General features: G+C 44.6%; 2 protein-coding genes across 2 annotated transcripts; both read right to left on the reverse strand.

Moving 5' to 3' along the window:
• Positions 1 to 3,801: 3,801 nt before the first annotated feature.
• LOC131899503 (transcription elongation factor A protein-like 5) lies at positions 3,802 to 6,648 on the reverse strand. The gene is made up of 3 exons (XM_059250988.1): positions 6,539 to 6,648; positions 5,250 to 5,317; positions 3,802 to 4,662 (listed from the first exon to the last, which is right to left on the reverse strand). Exon 3 carries the CDS (start codon positions 4,634 to 4,636, stop codon positions 4,037 to 4,039), a length of 600 nt encoding a protein of 199 aa, XP_059106971.1. The 5' UTR covers positions 4,637 to 4,662; positions 5,250 to 5,317; positions 6,539 to 6,648; the 3' UTR covers positions 3,802 to 4,036.
• Positions 6,649 to 18,115: 11,467 nt separating this feature from the next.
• On the reverse strand, positions 18,116 to 19,501 carry LOC131899306 (protein BEX2-like). Its single transcript, XM_059250730.1, has 3 exons — positions 19,353 to 19,501; positions 18,921 to 18,995; positions 18,116 to 18,597 (listed from the first exon to the last, which is right to left on the reverse strand). The coding sequence occupies exon 3, from the start codon at positions 18,590 to 18,592 to the stop codon at positions 18,206 to 18,208; it is 387 nt and encodes a 128-aa protein (XP_059106713.1). The 5' UTR covers positions 18,593 to 18,597; positions 18,921 to 18,995; positions 19,353 to 19,501; the 3' UTR covers positions 18,116 to 18,205.
• Positions 19,502 to 20,578: the final 1,077 nt, after the last annotated feature.

Genomic DNA, 20,578 nt, shown 5'->3' on the forward strand with positions numbered 1-20,578 from the left:
TGCCCAGTTCTAGAGTTGCAGATGTACACCACCACACCTGGCATTTATATGGGTACTGGGAATCTGAACTCAGGTCCTCATGCTCACATAACAGGCATTTTACCAACTGAGCCATCTACCCAGATCCTTTGCAACTCTCTCTTTTACTATTTTATTATATGTATATGGGTGTTCTACCTGCATGTATGTAAGTTTATCATGTGAGTTCAGTGCCCTCAGAGACCAGAAAAGGGTGTCAGGTCCCCTGGAATTGGAGTTACAGATGATTCCCATGGTGTGAGTGCTGTGAATCAATCCCAGGTCCTTTGGAACAATAGCCAGTGTTTCCAATTTCTGAACCATCTCTCCAGTACCTTTTCCTCTTTTTAAGTTGATTTTTCCCAGACATTTGTTATGGCACTGGAAAGCTGACCAACTCCTATGATAAGGCAAAATATACTCCATTATTATATCAGAAGGTCCATAGATAATGGCTATATTTAGCAAGTTAAGAAATAACAGTTGCAGCCGGGCAGTGGTGGCACACGCTTTTAATCCCAGCACTCGCGAGACAGACAGAGCCAGGTGAATCTCTGTGAGTTTGAGGCCAGCCTGGGCTACAGAGCAAGATCCAGGACAGGCACCAAAAAAACTACACAGAGAAACTCTGTCTCGAAAAACAAAAAACAAAAAGAAAGAAAGAAAGAAAAAAGAAATAACAGTTGCAAATTATCTGTATCATAAGAGACTGCTTCTCAACTAGACAAGGAATTATTCTAACTCAACAATAAAAGACCATCAATCTAATTTTAAAATCAGCAAAATAGGCCAGGCATAGTGGTGCATGCCTTCAATCCCTTCACTTGAGAGTCAGAAGCAGGCAAATCTCTGTGAGTTCAAAGCCAGCCTGGTCTACAAAGAGAGATTCTGTCTCAAAAAACAAACGAATAAAATCTAGCAGAATAATTGGACACACAGTTCTTGACAGAAGATATATAAATGGTCAATAAGAATATGGAAAAAAAGCAGAAGATTGTTAGCCATTAGGAAATTTCGAATCAAAATTTTTATGAACTGCTACTTTTTAATCAACTAAGATTGCTGCAATAAATTTGTGTCAGCAAAGCTATTGAGAAATTGGAACCCTAATACCCTCCTGGTAGGGGTGTCTACTGTCACGGTTGTTTTAGAAAACGTTTTGGCAGGTCTTCAAAACTCATACCAGGTTATTATAGCCTTTAAAAATTCATCTCCTAAGAATATACCCAAGAAAACAAAAAAATGCTTTGAAACAAAACCTTACCCGCAAATATTTAGTGATGATGTATGCTGTAACATTATGACAAGTTAAAAAAGCCAGATATAGCAAGCCATGTAGTGTATGATTCTATTTATGTGAATGGACAAATCCGTAGAGACAGAAAGAGGATCATTGCTTACCAGATGCTAGGGACATGGAATAGGCACAGTGTCAATGCGTATAAGGTTTCTTTTTAGGGTGATGAAAACATCTAATTTAGAACTAGATAATGTGATGGTTTCAGAACTCTGCTAGCATATTAAAAAAGTGCTTAGTTGTGCACTTAAGTTGGTAAATTTTGTGATCTGTGAATCACATTTCACCAAATTTGTTAGAATATTAACAACACATGCACACTAGAAAATATGATGGTAGATATCAGAAGCCAGACATATTCATATTGGGAATATGAAATGGCAACACAGACTTCAGTGTGTGTTAATAATAAACTCTTTTGCACTGTTGGTGTTTTTATTTTAGTGTATGTATCTATTTTGGGAAACATGAAATTGAGGGCTGGAGAAAAGAGTCAGCGAGTAAAGGGTTCTGGTGCTCTGGTTCAATCTCCACTTCCCTCATGGAGGAAGGAGAGAACTGACTCCTGTAAGTTGTCCTCTGACCTCCACAAGTACATCATAGTACACACACACACACACACACACACACACACACACACACACACCTCCCATAAATGAAAAGATTGAATACAATTCTTTAAAATTAACTAAAAATGGAAGCAATATCAAATCAGAAGAGAGTCTGATGACTTCGGTCTGGTGTGGAAGCCAGGATTCTATATTTCCTGAAAGACAGATAGGATTTCCATGCAGATATTCTACCAGTAGCTCTCAAACTTTGCAAGCTGCTGCTATATCCAATGTTAAAACCATTTGGGAAAGAATTGAACAATAATTTCTCCCCTGCCACGTTTTTTTTTTTGAAGTGACAAATTTCAGTTGCATAAGAACAAAGTTACATGAGACAAGTGTGATAGCCAATGCCTGGAATACCAACAGTTGAGAGGTAGAAGCAGGAGGATCAGGAATCTGAGGCCAGCCTCAGCTACATAGCCAGGTATAGTCCAGCCATGTCTACATGAGATACTTACTTCAACAACAGCAACAATAACAAAGTAATTAGCCTGCATACTTAAGAGTACACATAAAACCAGGAGCAGAAATGGCCCCAAAACTGAGGTCTTTTATTTGATAGTAAATGTGTTTATTTTGTAAGTGTCTATTAGGTGTTGTGAGAAGTAAAAAAAAAAATGAGTAAAATAAGTTCTTGGCTTTATAAAGGGCAAGTCTGAGAGATGAGGCTATAGCTCAGTTGGTAGAATGTTCGTCTAGAGTGCATGAAGTCCTGAATTTGGCCATTGGTTCTTCATAAACCTGATTTGGTGGTGCATGTCTATAATTCCAGCACTAAGGATATGGAAGCAGGAGGATTAAACAACAAAAAAAAAGCAAAAGGTCATTCCTTCTATTCATAGCGAAGATGAAGGCCAGCCTAGGCTTACATGAGACCCTGTTGCAAAGGATATAAACAAATGAACAAATAATAAAAGTAAATTCAGTGGATGTAATTTTTAGTTAAAAATTTAGAAAACATTTTTCTACATCTCTTTTTCTAATTGATAACTGTTAAAGTGAGAAAAGGCTCATTGTAAACACATCAGAATGGAACACAGTAGAGATTCCATTTAACAGGAGCTTTCGGAAAAGAAAAGGGGCATTGTTACCTCAAGGACTTCAGCTTACTAATAGCCGTGGGTGTCTCAAGAGGATTCAGGATCCATGAGGCAGAAGGCACAATGCCCAGCGGATGTGGCATTTGCCCAAGGGAAGGTATCACCCACATCTCAGCTTCCTGTATCTTTTCCTGGGCATAGTTGAGACTTCCTTCAGTCATCCCCCAAGGGTCTGATCTGGCACTGCCAGTGCACACGAGCAGCACTCATTGCCAAATTTGGTTTAGTCCACAGTTTTGAGTTGTAAGCCTCATCCCCATTTCACATATGACAAGGAACCAGTATCATTGGCAGGAACTGCAAAAATTCCTCCAACGTCAAGTCCGAGAGGTAGTGTAGTTCTACCTGTGATTCTGTATTCTGACAAGAATTTTAAGAGTCTCCTTTTCCTTTACAAGCTTAATAGTTATTTTGATAGCCTAGTATGAGACAGGGTCTCACTCTGGAGTCCTGCCTGGCCTGAGTTGGCTGTCCATAAAGACTAGGATACCCTCTAAGTCAGAGATCTGCCTGCCTCTTCCTCTAGAGCCCTGGGTCTAAAGGAGTGTGCCACTGCACCCAGTCCTTTATTTCATCTTTTATTGCTTCTTTTATAATAAAATTAACCTCTGTTTCTAACAGGGAAGGGGTTATATGAGAAAATGAAAAATCTCAATCCCATCACACAGAGACAGCCATTATTTCTCTTAGGTCTATGTAGTTGAAGGGTTTTCCTTGTATGGAAATATTCTATGTGATGCTTTTGTTTTCAAAAATGGACTGATACTGCATCTGTGGTTCTGCAAACTGTTATCTTTATTATTTTACAGTGTACCATGAACATCTCTTCCATGCACATGGGTGAAAGTCCTGTACTAAAAGACATAGTGCTGTCTGCTGGTGACAAGAGCGACACCTGAAGGGAAATAGCACAAGGTTAAAAGCACAGAGCCTGGCAAATGCCTGCCAGGGAAAGCAGGGCTGGCAATATTTCCCATCAGAGAAATCAGAAGGAAGGGCCAAAGGCATTAAACAAAAGGAGCATCTTCCAAGTCCTTCTGACCCCTGCCTCCGCCCCTCACTCCCCTGACTCCCCGCTGGCCCCTGGGGACCAGCGCATCCTGTGCATCTCTGGGCATCCAGTGAAAACCTCCCACTTTCTGCCTCTTCCTCAGCTCTTCCTGCGCCCTTGTCATATCTGCGCACTCCCTCATCATCTCCTCACTGCTTACATGCCTGTCCTGTAAGTCCTCCTGGGAGTTCTTGGGAGAATCGTCTGTCCCCCTGTCTGTTTTTCGTTTTGCTTTCCGGGGCACATAATCTTCAGCAGGGCGCTTTTCTGCGGCTCGCGCCTCGCTGCCTGGCTTTGCCTGGGAATCCTGCTTGCCCTCCCCTTGGCGCTTGCCCTCCCCTTCAGACTTTCCCTGCTTTTCTGACTTGCCCTCATCTTGTGGTTGTCCCTGCTCCTCTGGCTTTGCCCCCTCCCCTAGCTTCCCCTGGCGTGCTGGCTTCCCCTCTGCATCTGACTTGTCTTCATCTGCATTTCCTCCCGCTTCTGTACTTCCTTCATCTTCTGCCCTTCCCTTGTTTTCTGGCTTTCCTTCATTTTCTTTGTAGAACTTTTCCATGGTGCGATTTTCCTTTGCTGCTTGTCCTAGAAGACAAAGAAAAGAATACTAAAGGTCTACCGGCCCACACAAGGTTTTAACAGTTGCTTTCCTTGATTTATAGTTCTGCCAACCCATCCTAACCCACCTTTCAGGTCCTTTTCCTTTTTTCACACACTTCATACACATTCACATGAACCAACTTGGTAGGAAATTCCAAGGGATTCTCCCTACCGTTAAAGTGATGTGCTAAGAAAGAAACGGGGAACATAGTGGTTTCTGAACTTTGTTCTGGCTCTGCCCACAGCAGCACTGTGTAGTTTCAACTTACACAGAACTGCAGGAATCCTGCGGGACATTTTCATTTTTTCCCTCAGCCTTTCACTTGTACAAAGGGTACACAGATTTCAGAGGTGTTCTGATATTCTCAGAGAACATGGCAAATGCCATTCTTTCTCCTCACTTTCATAGCCTCCTCTTTAGCTTCACCAGCTATAAAGGATCCCATTCTCTTAGGGTTTTGCATTGTGTCTTGAAACTGCAATGGGAGAGTTGGAGGAGAGAGACAAGTAGTATTGTCCCCAGCTTTCGCTCTGTTTCCGGGGGTGGTGGACCACATTCCTTCTCCACTAACCTGCGCTGATACTGCAAGTCTTCCCTTTTCTTGGCTGGACTGGTGCCCACAATCACAGACCTGAAGACCTGTGGGGAGATGAAGGATTAGAAATCTGAATGACTGGCAAGCAGGACACAGAATCTTGGTTAAAACTTTCCCAATTCCTCCCTCCCACCCCATCACCCATTTCTCAGTGTTCTCTGATCTTCTTCCACACGTCTCCCTCGACAGTTTCCCTTTTTCTAGTCCTGAGCTACGGGAGTGAAAAATTACTTCCAAACCGGTTCTCTCTGTCTGAATTCCCTTCCCAAATCTACTCTCACTTCACTGAAATGAGCAGAGTTCAGGCCTGGGAAAGGCAGAAGGCAGATATTGCTTCACTCAGGTCTCTCTGTACCAGTCCCCCACCCCCACCCCAGGGTCCCTCGACAGTGCATAGCTGGATACTTTTCTGAAAACGGAGAAGGAGGAGGGGGAAGGGCAGACATAACCACAGCACTTCACTCACACCTTCCTCCCGCATACACCGAAAAAACAGCTTTCTACAATGAAAGGGACAAATTATTTCTCAACTCTAACATTTTGGGTCCGTAATACCTCTCTTGAACCCTTCCAATTAAGAACTTACCCCCTACCTGGGAGCTGAGCGTCATACTAAACCTCTGTTCCTCTCCTATGTAGCAACCCCCACCCTTGGTCCCCTTGGCCTTCCATTTTGGGCTCCAAAATGGTTGGGGGATGGAGACGAGAATGGGAGAACTCAATCTTGGCCTGGGGCAGTCCACCTTCCTCAGCCTGGAGTCAGGGCCTGACTACCTAAAAGGGATTAGGCCATCACCACCCCCACTCCCCCGCTGTCCCCTCCCCCGCCCTCCTCCTCTATAAGGCATATGTAACTCAATCACTGTTCCGATTGCTATTCTATACCCCTGATCTCCCTCCAACGACCCCGGTCCCCGTCCCCATCCATTTCCTGCACCAAGTCGGTGAGCATCTGGAAAGGAGTATAATATCTGGTTTCGAATCAGCTCTGGTCTTAGCCTCCTGTCATTCCTACCCAGCGATCTGCAGGCAGTGAAGGATTTGTGGCTATCCCAGAGAAATGACTCCCTCTCATATTTCCTACTGCCGTTAGCCCACATTCTCCATGGATACAAGAGCTGCTACCACCAACACTCACACAATCTTCTGCGCCAAAATGAATGGGGGTGGAAAGGGGGCGGTATCTGAAAAGCAGACAGAATCCTCTGCTCGGTAGCCTCTGTCCATTATTACCCCTCCCTCAGAAATCCCTGGCTTGTACCAACCTGCCGGGCTATAGGGCAGTTGCCCCCTCTGTCGCTCAGCTTCAAGTCTGCCTTCCTCCACGGAGATAAGGCTCTGGTAGCTGCTGGTACCTGGAAGAGAGGGACTTCTGCATACGTCTGCTCCTAATCACGTGACAAGAACGTCACCAGTGGGCTCCGGTCCCTAGTTCCCCTCCCAAGCACCAGAAAGTGCGTCAGGAGCCAGCCTACTTTTTCCCTCACTACCCCCGCCACCTTCTGTCCCTTCCCCCACAGCATGAGGCCTTGTCATTCATTTTGTTACTTGCAAATCCCCGAGGTCAAATGTGGTTCGTCCAGTGGTATGCATTTAGTCCTGTGTGGTTATTAGAGAGAGGCTGTATCTTTTCCTACCACTGCCGCCTCGTAAGATCTCAGAGGATTTTGGGAACCACTTTAAAAAAAAAACAAACCCAAATCATGTACTCCTTCAATCCACTTCCTCTCTCAGCCACCGATGTTCATTCTGCATATGGTCTACTTTACGCCTGCACATAAAGGGCACGGGGTGGGTCCTTTGGAAGGGAAGCAAGTTGTTGAAATAGAGATTTTCTTTTCTTTTAAGTGGTTTTTAAGATTTCATTTACGCCGGGCGGTGGTGGCACACGCCTTTAATCCCAGCACTCGGGAGGCAGAGGCAGGCGGATCTCTGTGAGTTTGAGGCCAGCCTGGTCTCCAAAGCGAGTTCCAGGAAAGGAGCAAAGCTACACAGAGAAACCCTGTCTCGAAAAACCAAAAAAAAAAAAAAAAGATTTCATTTACTCTGCTGAACTCATAGGCACAAACCTATTTCATTTAAAATGAAGTGTTTAAAGTAAGAGGCGGAAATGAGTCTCCAACTTTTGTACGCAGAATACCTGTCCAGTTTGTAATTGAAGTGAATTGGCTACATACAAAATACCTTTAACTTTTTTTTTCATGAGTAGCTGGTGCTGTCATGTATTTTTTTTTTTTAAATACGTATTTAGCCGGGCAGTGGTGGCGCGCGCCTTTAATCCCAGCACTCGGGAGGCAGAGCCAGGCGGATCTCTGTGAGTCCGAGGCCAGCCTGGGCTAACAAGTGAGTTCCAGGAAAGGCACAAAGCTACACAAGAGAAACCCTGTCTCGAAAAACCAAAAAAAAAAAAAAAAAAAAAAAAAAACCAAAAAAAAAAAATACGTATTTACTTAATGTTCCTGAAAAATTGGTAAATGATAGGTAAAATCTAACTGGACTGTGGCTCTTTCACTCGCTTTGGGGAAAGGAAAGAGCTATTGAACCCAGGTAGTCCAGGTTATGGGACTTGCAGAGAGTTTGTATCATCCAGTCCTCGTGAAGAGAAAAGGAAGGTATCACTTCCCTCTCCCTGCCCGTGTTTCAGAGCCTCTCCTCCTTTTTTTCTGCATCCGGGCACTTGAATGTGTTGGTAACTTCAAAAAACTACATGTAGGTGACACAGGTGGCCAATTTAATACCATGCCTTTGATCCATTCCTTCCAAATTCCCACCAGGATGTCAGACCCAGCACAGAGGGGAGGAAGAGCATATCCCCTCTATCCTCCTGCAGCCTGGAGTTACCATGAAGCCTGGAGAAGTCATTGCTGCAGGGAGAGCCCTTAGACCTGTTTGCTTCTTGCGGTTATTCACAATGCTTGGGTAGAAGCACCCTTAGACACTGCCTTCTCGCTTCCATTTTACTTGGAAGGTCCAGCTTGCAAGCTCCCTCAACTCTGCTACCTTCACTTTCAAGGCACCTGAAAAGTGCCTAGCCATCCTGCAGGGGTTCTTTCTGCCTGCAATCCATTCTCATGTTCCGGTACTTTCTGACTTGGTATCGGACATCCTGACCATACTGGTTGATCTAGGCCACGTGTTCTCAACAGACCACCCAAGATAGTATACAAGGTGCAAATGAGTAAGACATAGTGGAGGACATAACACTTTTGTAGGAAGATCTATGCCGATGGCATGTAAGCAGGTTGATGTAATGAGGAAGCAGGAGATAAGAGCTTGAGAAGAGAGAAGACACTATGCATGAATGCAACAGGGGAGAGGAGAAACAACGTTCACTTATTCCTTGAGTTCAGGCATTTTCAAACTATGAAGTCCTTAAAATTATGTCCAAAATTATATACAGGGGCACAAAATACATACATTTTATTTAATGTTTGATTTGCTGAGAAAAGACTCCATTGGTTTTAATGAAATGTCCAAAGGCCTAGGCTGAGGAGATGACTTTGTGGGTAAACATGCCTGCTGCACAAGCTTGATAACCCATTTGACTTCAGTTTAATTCCAGAACCCGCATACAGAAAAGCTAGATGTGCTGGAACCAGGAACTTCTAAAGGGAGATGAGAGTCCGAGACAGGAGAATGGCCCAGAAGCCTGTGCGACAACTAGCCCTGAGCAACACTGCAGAGCAGACACGGCAAAGCGGCAGAGAACTGACTCCTGAAAGTTGTCCTCTGACCTCGGCCATGGCACAAGTACATCCAGATTCATCCCCGTCTCTCCTCTCTAGTTCTCTCTCTCATAACAAACGACATCATTTCTAAAATCAGCTCCTTGTATTGTTCTTTGTAAGGAAAATACATACAATATAAAATTACCCATTATAAAATGTGTAATTTGGCCGGGCGGTGGTGGCGCACGCCTTTAATCCCAGCACTCGGGAGGCAGAGCCAGGCGGATCCCTGTGAGTTCGAGGCCAGCCTGGGCTACCAAGTGAGTTCCAGGAGAGGCACAAAGCTACACAGAGAAACCCTGTCTCGAAAAACGAAAAATAAAATAAAATAAAATAAAATGTGTAATTCGGTAGTATATAGTACCTTCAAAAAGTTGTGCAACACTCACTTCTATTGTTATGAAATACTTTCATTGAGCCCTAAGCAACCCCTATATCACTAGGTACCATTCACAGCTCTCTCTTTTCAGTCCCTAACAATAATTAATATCTGCTTTCTGTCCCTATGCTTTAATGTAGTCTTCGTATTTCATATAAAAGAAATTATTAAATACATAAAGTTTTGGTCTGAATTATCTTGCTTTACATAATGTTTTTAAGGTTGATCCACATTTTAACCCATATGATATTTCATTCCATTTTTATAGGTGAATAATATTTTGTTCTATATTTATACCACATTTTTTTATTGTTCATGTGTTAATGGTATTTGGGATATTTCTTTCTATTTCTGAGAATACTCTAACAAAAAAAAACTGAAGGAAGGGTTTATTTTAACTTACAGTTCAAGGTGTAGTCCTTCAAGACAGGGAAATCAAGGCAGCAAGAACTTGAAACAGATGGTCACATAATATCCATGATGAAGAAACAGAGTGAAATGAATGCTTATTGCTGCTCAATTGCCTCTCCATTTATACAGTACAGGATTCCTGCCAGGGAATAGCATCACTTTTCTTTTCTTTTTTTTATTTTATTTTCTTATTTTATTTTATTTTATTTTATTTTATTTTATTTTATTTTATTTTATTTTATTTTATTGTTTTTTTTTTTTTGAGACAGGGTTTCACTATGTAGCTTTGCGCCTTTCCTGGAACTCGCTTTGGAGACCAGGCTGGCCTCAAACTCACAGAGATCCGCCTGCCTCTGCCTCCCGAGTGCTGGGATTAAAGGCGTGCACCACCATTGCCTGGCGAACAGTTCTCATCTCAGATAAAGCATTGGAGATGTCCCACAGGACCTCATAAAACTAAAAAACGCTTCTGTGCAGCAAAGGCAATAATAACCAACCCAATGTGGAGGAAGCAGCCAGAGTGAGAGAGACTCTTTGCCAACTATAGAGGATTAATATGCAGAATACATGAAGAACTAAAAAAACAAAGAGTCATGAAAGACACGCGACCTGATTAGAAAAATGGGGTATGGATCTGAATGGAGAATTTGCAAAGGAAGAAACAAAAATGGCTAAGAAATATCTTTAAAAGTGCTCATCATCCTTAGCAACTAGAGAAATGCAAATCAAAATGATTTTGAGATTTTTATCTTATCTCAATCAAAATGGCAAAAATAACAAAACCACTAACTACAAATGCTGCAGGAGATTCAGGGAAAAGAGAACCCTCATTCACTGTTGGTGGGAATTTCAAAATGATGCAGCCAGTATGGAATAAGTATGGAGAAGTCTGAAAGAGCTAAAAGTAAATCTGCCATAAGACCCAACTATACCTCACCTTGGCATATGTCCAAAGGACTAGACATTCTACTCCACAGATACTTGCTCAGCCGTGTACATTGCCTTTCTATTCACTATAGCCAGGAAATGGAAGCAGCTTTAATGTCTTTCAACCAAAACATGGATAACGAAAATGGGGTGCATATTCATGGAATACTCTTCAACTGTAAAGAAAAATGAAACCCTTAAATCCGAAGATAAATAGATGCAACTAGAAAGTATTACATTGAGTAAGATAATCTAGAGCCACAAAGAAAAATGCCACATGCTCGATATTTGCAGTTCCTATCTCTGAATCTACAGATCTGAATATATAACCTGGAGTAACCATAGAAATCAGGAAAGTAGAAAGAATCCATTACAGAAATCTCCACCTGGTAAACATGTAGACGACAGCTTAGAACTACCCAGCCCTAATTTATACATCTACAACACAACCTTCAGGGGGCACTGAATAAGGCAGTGGAAAGATGATAAGAACCAGAGAGAATGAGAATGTCTGCTGAGAACTAGTGTTCTATATATAAGACAAGGAACCTGAACCCATGAAATGGCAACCCTATGGCTGCTTAAACAAGACCTGAAAAATGACACCAGTTGGCATGCCCATGTGAATGGGAGAAATCTCAAAAATCCCCACTCCTAGCTAAAGAGCCACAGTCAAAATAGCCACTGTGGTGATTTGAATAAGAATATCCTCATAGGCTCATATATTTGAACGCTTAGTCACCAGGGAGTGGCACTATTTGAAAGGATTAGAAAGATTAGGAGGCGTGGCCTTGTTGGAGGTAGTGTGTCACTGCAGATCAGGTTATAGAACTCTCAACTACTTCTCCAGCATCTTGTCTGCCATGCCTGCTGCCATGGTGATAGTGGACTAAAGCTCTGCAATTGTAAGCAAACCCCCAATTAATGCTTTCTTTGAAAAGATTTTCTTTGATCATGGTCTCTCTAAACAGAAAAAGAACAGTGACAAAGACAGCTACAAAGAGGAGGAGAATCCATCTTCCCCAGGGACAGTCTCATGACAGGCTATTCAGTCCCAAGCAGTCAGATCTAAACACATATACGTATTAGTAACATGAAAGGGACTCAGCAGATTGTATTTATACATGTGTATGTATGTGTATGTGTGTAAGTAACTAAAATTAATTAAAGAATAAGAGGACATGAATTTGAGAGGGTGTCATAGTGGGGGGACACAGGAGTAGTGAGGAGAATGATGTAAATACAGTACTCATATATGAAATTCTCAATAAATGATAAAATTTGAAAATGATATGCCTTTTTGGAAATACTTTGCATTTTTGGATTGATCCCAGAGCTTCAGACATGCTCTACAAATGTCTACCCATGAACTTCTCAAATGGCCTAATTTCCATTTTAGTTTTTACTTTGGGCCATGAATTACTTAGATATATGTTAATTGTTCCTATTTTAAGATTTTAGCATTTTCCAGGGATTTATTTTGATTTCTCATTTAATTCCATTGTGCTCTGAGAACACAGTCTCAATTAACCATTTGAGTCTTGTTAACTTTATTCAGATTTATTGTATGACAGTGAATATGGACAACATTGGTAAATGTGTCATGCACATGTAAATCATGTGTACATTCGACCATTAGTGGTGGTAAGTTACATAATCATCAAATAGATAAACTGGTTCATGTTTTTGAAGTCTGTTTTCTGTTTGCTTGTTCTGTTAATATTTTAGTGACAATGTTTAAATCTTGACTTTTGTTGGAGATTTGCTTATTTTTCATTGAACTGTGAATTTTTGCTTCATATATTTTGAAACACTGCAATATGTATAAATTTACCACTTAAAATTATGCAATGACTTCATTTATCCCTGGTCTTCTGTTCTATAATTTATCGTGCCTAATGTTCAATGATCGAAAGTTATCATTTCATTAATTTTGTCCAGGTTTTAAATTTCCGTTAGGGAGGTAAATCTAGTCTCTGTTACTCCATTTTCATTGATGTTATCTCATTTTCATAAAGGTAGATTAATGTTTGAATGATAGTTAGTGAGGAAAGCTTTATTTCACTTGTACCCAGAGTGTATTTTTAGGTTGTTTGTGTCCACTTTCTGCTCTAAACTAGAAAGTTCATTCTGCAACACTTTCTGGGGCTAAACACTCACCTTGCAATCATTTAGAATTTTCCTCAGTGATTTGCAAATTTTAAGAAAAATAATTTTATTAAAATATAATGAGTGGAGATGAGCAAAAGACACTCAAGGGACAGCATGGATCCTCCCAGTCTGGGCTGCTTGAAGGCATCTACAGGCCCACCTGATGCCATGCTGCTAATGTGAGAGAAAGATATCCACAGGGCAGCCTGAGTCCTCTTGGTCCTGGCTGCCTGAAGGATTCCACGGGCCTACCAGGCGTCTGCTACACTGGGAGGGTAGGTGTCATTATGATGAGCAAGTATATGGTGGAGAAATGGGAAAGAGGCAAAATGGTTCATGTGCTATGATAAGAGGCAGATCTGAAGAGGTGAGGGTGGTGAGGAATTGGCTAATATTAGTGGCCTGCTTGCCATCCAGGACCAGGGTGGTTTCCTGGCCTGGGATGTTGCCTAGGGCAATGTCTGGGTCCATGATTCCGCAGCAGTCAGGGTCTGTGTTGATGTCCATGACCCATGTGATCATTTTGGTGTCAGAGGGCCATGCTACTACCAGGACCATGTTTATCTAAGTGGCATGTACTGTTACTGGGGGGGTGAGAAATGAGAGGTGGGGGGGAGGGGGGAGGGCAGGGGAAGGGCAGGGAGGGGAGGGAAGGGGGGCGGGGCATGTCTGGGTTCATGGTCCCACAGCAGCCAGGTTCTGTGTTGATGTCCATAGCTTCAGAAACCACTGAAGGTCATGTGGATGACCGGGGTCTGGTCAAACACCTGAATCTATGCTGGTGTCCCAGGTCCATGCTGCTACCAGGGCCATGCTAATCAGAACTGCCTGTGCTGCCACCTGGGGCCATGGTGATGTCTGATGTGGGGTCATGTCTGGGTCCATGGTCCTACTGCAGCCAGGGTCTGGGTTGATATCTGTGGCTTCTGATACCACTGAAGGCTGTGCTATACTCAGGGCCTGGGCCACCACCTGAGGTCAGGTGGGGATCTGAGGGTCATGTTGCAGCCAGGGCCATACAAATCTGAGTGTCTGTGCTGCCACAAGGTGCCATGGTGACATCTGAATCCAGGTTGTAGCTGGAGGCCATGTCTGGGTCTGTGACTCTACAGCACTTAAGGTCTGTGTAGATATCTGTGGCTGCTGATACCATCAAAGGCCATGCCAATGCCATCTGGGGCCATGTTGGTGTCAGAGGGCCACACTGCCACTGAAGCCATGCAGATATGAGTGGCCTACACTGCCATCTGGGCCCACGGTGACATCAGAGCCCAAGCTGCTGATGAGGACTATGTCTAGGTCCATGGTTCTACCACATCTGGGTTCTTTGTTGATGTCCGTGGCCCATGGTGCCACCAAAGACCACACAGATGACCAGGGTCTAGGCTGCATCCTGTGGCCATGTTAATGTCCAAGGGCCATGCTGCTACTGGGGTCCATGCTGATCTGAGTGACCTGTGGTGCCACCTAGGGCCAGGGAGTTTTCTGGACCAGGGCTACTGCCAAGGGCCATGTCTAGGTCCATGGCTCTGTTGCAGCCATGGTCTGTGTTAACATCCATGGCTCCTGATTACCCTGATTACATGCTGATGCCAGGGGTCTGGGCTACCACCTGGGACCATGTTGGTATCCAAGGCCCACTCTGCCACCAGGGCCATACTGATCTGGGTGGCCTGTGCTGCCACTGGGGCCATAGCGACATACAGGCCCAAACTGCTGCCAAGGGCCATGCCCTGAGTCCTTGGTCCTATGGCAACTGAGGTCTGTGATGATGTCTATGATCTGTGTTGCTACAGGGGGGCCATAGGAACCATGCATATTGGAATCCAAAGGCCATGCTGAGCAGGACCTGCCCCTCACTGGCCCTGCCCCTCAATGGTCACTGCAGCAGGAGAGCTGGCCCTGCCTCCCATGGGAGAGCTGCCCCACCCCTCACCATGGGTTTGGGAGAGCTAGTCCGGATGGTATGGGCCTAGGAGAGCTGGCTCTGATGGGAGTGGTCCCAATAGCTCAGACCAACCAGCTCAGCTACCATCCAAACCCACATCCTGGGCCTTGGGTTGGCCTACCTGAACATCTACCCTACCTACCTATTACCTGCTGGAGTTTGTGAAGGGACTGGTCTTACTAAACAATAACCACGGGATCTCCATGAGTTGGAGCAACAGCAGGATATCTGAGAGGAGTATTGATGAGGGTCCAGTGATGATGGTGTGCCAGAGGCCTTGAACCAAGCCAAGGACTCATTGCAATGGACATTTGCAGATGGGGCTGATTGGACAAAAGGGTGTAACTGTGTGACACACCACAGCTCCCAATGCCACTAGGATGAATGAAAAGATGTTGGAAAGATGGAGGATAGAGGTGTTTTTGTTTGTTTTGTTTTGTTTTTAATTGGTAGTTTTGGAGGAGTTTTTTTGGGGGGAGGATGCTGCAGGAGTGAGGGGCAGATATGGAGGGACTGGGAGGTGAGTGGGATTGGGGTGCATGATGTGACATTCTCAAAGAATCAATAAAGAATTATGTTAGAAAAGAAAAAGAAAAATATATAATGAGTGATTGTCTGCATTACTTTGGTTCTGTTAGATTTTTTAGAAATATGCAAGCATCTATATTGTATACTGATTATTTTTTAATACCACTAAATTGATATTTTTATCAGTTTTTTCATGTATCTCATTAGTAATTACTGGATGCCTATGATAGGCTAAGCCTCAATGACCCAATTCACTCATACATATATAAAGCCTCCTTTTTGCTATTAAAATATGCTTTTAGCCAAATATGGCTGCTCATGCCTGTAATCCTAGAACTCAGGAGGCTGAGATAGGAGGATCATTGTGAGTTCCTCTTGAGTCTGGGCTAGATAGTGAGACCCTGTCTTAGACACATTCTTTATATTAACCACTGTCTTCATGCATTTGCCTTATATTTCAAGTGCCTGTGAGAGGCTAGGACACTTTGGAACTAAGCATATGGTTCATATTTTGTTTGTTACCTTTCGTGATGGACATTTTTACCTGTCAACTTCCCTTCATTTTCCTAAGTGCAACTGTTATGTTATAGTCTAAGGCAGAGGATGACAACCATTGTACGTCATGACCAGGTGACAGTCTTTGACCAGTCCCACTATTTTACAACTCCTCAATATTGCCACTGTAATATAAAAACAGCCATAAGCAGTGTAAATAAATTAGTATTTGGTGCTCCAATAAAGTTTTATAAGCGCCAAATTAAAATTCCATAATTTTGTGTTACAAAATATTTTTTCAACCATCCTTACAGTTTCCCAAATACAGTGGGCCAGATCTGGTCATGAGTTATTTACTAACATGTTCCAGAAACCTACCTTTTGTTTATTTTTTACAAAACACTGGCATACCTGGTATGTGCAAGACTGTGGGTTCGTCACCCAGCGCCACAAAATAAAATCAATTGTCATAAATAAAATGTACTTTTTTCATGTAATTAACACCCTGATACACTGGCATGATCTTCTGATGTTCAAGGCATCACAGAACAAGATTCTGTGCATTCCTAAGTTTCAGGTTAATGTGGGCTCTTCTGAGCAACTGTCTCAGACTCACTAAGCTGTTGCCTCATACATTTTTTGTAATCTGCTCAACTAAAGAGATAACTACCCCGGATAAATGATCTTTATAAAAAAGATCAACAGGAAGGAATCTAGTTATGCTTGTAGAACAGGGTTCAGTACAATGGGCATTCCAGAGAAGTCAGTGAGAATCTCTCACTTCAGGGATTTTTGCTATCTGTAGGGGTCTGGTGTAGAACTGCAGTCTAGTACATAGACTCTAGGGGAAAGGATGAGAATAGGCCACAGTAAAGAAGTATGTACCTATCCTTTGTCCCACAGGACCTTTGAGTAGAGACCTCGTCTTCCAAACACCCCCTAATAACTGAAGACATTTCAGGGTTCAGTTATGCACATGCCAAGAGAATGAAAATTCTGAAAAAACTCGAAAACATTACCTCGTCTAATTCATACAGCAGCCCTGAGGTGATTATTATTTTCACCTTACTGATAAGCATAAGGATAGATATTAAATATTTATTATAGTTCCCAGTAACAGATGCCAGATGGTAAACTAAATCTGAGATTATATCATAAGTCTCAAAAATTCTCACATTTGAGCCGGGCGGTGGTGGCACACGCGCAAAGCTACAGAGAAACCCTGTCTCGAAAAACCAAAAAAAACAACAAAAAAAAAATTTTCACATTTTTATAAGGTTATTAAAAAACCAATTAATTTTATTTTTAATTTTATCTGCACATGTGTGCCTAGTGCCCAGAAGTCATCTGATTCCCTGGGACTGGAGTTCCATTTGGTTGTGAGCTACCCTGTGAGTGCTGGGAATCAGAGCTGAGTTCTCTGGAAGAACAGCCAGTATTCTTGAGAGCTAAGCAATATCCCAAGCCATCAAATTCTTCATTAAGTAATATGTGTTCTATTTTGAAAAATGAAGAAATATAATGAAAATTGTTTCCAGTTCTTCCAGTGATCATCATTACTTACTCCATTTATGTGACTGTTTGTACTCTTTTTTTATTTTATTTTTCTTTATTAAGCAATTTTCTACTCCTCATGCTATCCACAGACCCCTCCTTCCTTCCTCCTCCCACCCCCAGCCCTCTTTCCCAAGCCACCCCGCATCCCCACATCCCCCAAATCGAGGTCTCCCATGGGGAGTCAGCAGAGCCCAGCACACTGAGCCTAGGCAGGTCCAAGCCCCTTCCCACTGCACCAAGGCTGTGCAAGGTGTCACACCACAGGCACCGGATTCCCAGAAACCTGACCATGCACCAGGGACAGATCCTGATCCTCCTGCCTGGGTGCCCCTCAAACAGTTCGAGCCAAACAACCGTCTTCCGTGTCCAGAGGGCCTAATCCACTCCCATGGGGGCTCCACAGCCACTGGTCCACAGTTCATGGGTTTCCACTAGGTGGTCCGTCATCTCTGCACGTCCTCCCATCATGATCTCCACGTCCCTCGCCTGCAGTATCTCTCCTCTCGCTCATCAATTGTACTCTTATATAAAGAAAAAAGTAAGTAAAAGTGCAGAGAATGCCTTTTTAATCTGCTTTATTAGCTTCACAATAGGTAATGAGCATCTTTCCATGCAATTGATAAATTCTGCAAACAGAAGAATTACAGACTGAGTCAACAAGTTGAAACACAAGTTTCAATTAGAAGCTGGCAACAAGAAGAGATCCACACGAAAGAAGTAACCTCAAAGTTTTTACAACAGTGCATCACAAACATGTAAGTTTTAGAAGCAGGGGTCCCCATATTATCTTCAGAGAACACTTCAGGATTCAGGGCATAAGGCAAAACTCATCATGATGGTCATGGTGAGGGGGGTCAGTGCTAACTGCCCTCAGACTATGGCTCAGCTGCCTTTCCCTCAACTTCTCCATGAGCTGTCTCACATCCTCCCCAAACCTTTCCATGTTCTCCTGTCTCATCCTTGCCTGGGGCTCTCCAACCCTGTACATCAGGTCCCATCTATAGTGCACAATGGGCTGCCTGACACGGAAGCGTCTGCGACTTCCTCTAGGCACGCTGTATTCGCCTGTTTCCAAAGGCAGGGCCACAGGCGGCTCCCTTTTGTTAGCATCTTGTGGCTTTTCTTCCTTTTCCTCCTTTTCCTGATGGTCATTTTCCATGTTGAGATTTTTTACTCCTTGATCTTTGGACTCCATTATTCCTAAGAAATAAGAGAAGGAAAAGATATCTTGGTGGACTAATCAGCAACGAGGATAGAGTACCTACTATGCACCTTTCAAAATTCATTTTCCCACCCAAGAGGCCCACATGCTCTCTAGAGGGCCCAATTCCAGCCCGTCCTCTCCCCGAAGTCCACCGTTTTTCCTCAGATCCATCTCCAAGGTATCTGCGTCATTAAAATGGAAGAACAGGATGGAAGAGGAGAGCGTAGAAGGGGGCAAGTTGGGCCCTGGGATGTGGGCCTCGGCTTTGCAAATGTTCCCTTTTCCCCTGTCCGGCCTCCAGCCCCGCGCCAGCACCCACCTGGGCCTCTCCTCGCCTTCTCCTCCTCCGGCGATGCTCACCGCCAGGTGCGCCGAGGAGCCCGACTCCTGGGACCTGCGAACAAGCCGGGCAGGAGGGTGGTGGGTGGACGGGATGGTGAGACGGAGGGGAGGGAGGGGGGGGGACCTGCGGCGCTGCCTTGGGCGCCCCCGCCCCGGCTCTCCCGCCCCCGCCCCGCCGACCCCCCTGGGCAGCCGGGATGCAGGGGAGCTGGGGCTGCGGGAAGCTGTCTCGGGGCGCAGGCTCCCGCTCCCCGAGGGTCTCCGCCGGGGCCCGCCCCGGCCGGCCGGCCGCGCCGCTGCGCACCCCGGGACGGCCACCTGCTGCCTCGGCCTGCGCGGCGACAGCGGGGCCGGGGACCGCCGCCCCCCGACCACGGGCCCCCCGGACCCGGGCCGCCGCCCCCGTCACCTGCTCCGCCCCCGCTCTCCGCGCCGCCCGGGCCGCGCGCTCTGCGCCACCACGAACAGGTGCCTGGGCCGGGGATGGCGGGCCGGAGGGAGTGAGCCAGGGCAGGTCCGGAGCCCCCAGAGGGGTGTGAGCCTGCGTGGTGGGCTAGTCACGTGAGCCTGCGTCACAGACAGAGCCCCGCCCCCGCCCGGCCCCTCCTCGGGCCGAGGGTCCCGCCAAGTCCAGGCCCCCTCCTCACCTCTGGGTCACTGTGACATCTCCAGGCTGGGCCCTGTCGCTCTGAGCCCTGAGCATGTGCTTGTCGGAAGGAGAGGGGCAGTGTGTTCTCGGTGGGCTGTTAGCCATTGCCAGTGTTCTGGGGGATTGATTTTCCCTCTCCTCTGCTCCAAGGTTGCCCCTCCTTCCTCCTGCTGTCCCCTTAGCTACCAAAGTCGTCCATTTTCCCTTCACTAAAATGTGTGACGAAGTTAGCCAAGAAAGAAGCTTATCTAGATTGTTTTCTTTTCTTTTTAGGTTTTTTGACACAGGGTTTCTTAGTGTAGCCCTGGCTGTCCTGGAACTTGCTCTGTAGATGAGGCTGGCCTCAAACTCAGAAATCCACCTGCCTCTGCCTGTGGAGTGCTGGGATTAAAGGCCACCGCCTGGCTAATCTTTTAAAAAAATTCCTAATGTGTTTTTGCACTGTTCTTTTGGTGATAAATGAAAAGCATGCATCTTTTTTTTATTAAGAATGTTTTTATTCATTTTACATACCAAGCACAGATCCCCCTCTTCCCTCCTCTTTTCTATGTAATGATGGTAATGAGGAAGAGGAGCCTATCATAATGAGAGTGGAGGGAGCGTGCTAGGAGAGTTGGAGAGAAAGCACTTGGGAAGGGAAATTGGTGCAATTATATCTAAATTAAAATTAAAAAAGAAAAGGCAGGGAAACGTCTCTTGCCTGTAAAAACCTAGCACTGGGAGAACTGAGGCAGGAGGATCTCTAGTTTAACACTGGTTTAGGCTGAGGAGATCTTGTCTCATTTCAGAAAGAAAAAAAAAAGAAATGCTAGTCTTATTTGAAAAACAAGATTAAATTTGGGAAAAAACCCCAACCATCTGTCTCTTCTGCTAAGTCATTATATAAATATAGACTCTACAGGCTGCAGCTGCTGTTTTTGGACCTTGGAAAAGGACAGGGCAGCTGATGGCTCCCCTTGTGAGGGGCCCCTAGACATGCGAGGCAT

This window comes from Peromyscus eremicus, chromosome X (assembly GCF_949786415.1).
Source record: "Peromyscus eremicus chromosome X, PerEre_H2_v1, whole genome shotgun sequence".
NCBI classification, from domain to species: Eukaryota; Metazoa; Chordata; class Mammalia; order Rodentia; family Cricetidae; genus Peromyscus; species Peromyscus eremicus.

Bases quoted from the DNA above. Each gene is read 5' to 3' on its own strand.
- LOC131899503 (XM_059250988.1), bottom strand. From the start codon at position 4,636: ATGGAAAAGTTCTACAAAGAAAATGAAGGAAAGCCAGAAAACAAGGGA.
- LOC131899306 (XM_059250730.1), bottom strand. From the start codon at position 18,592: ATGGAGTCCAAAGATCAAGGAGTAAAAAATCTCAACATGGAAAATGAC.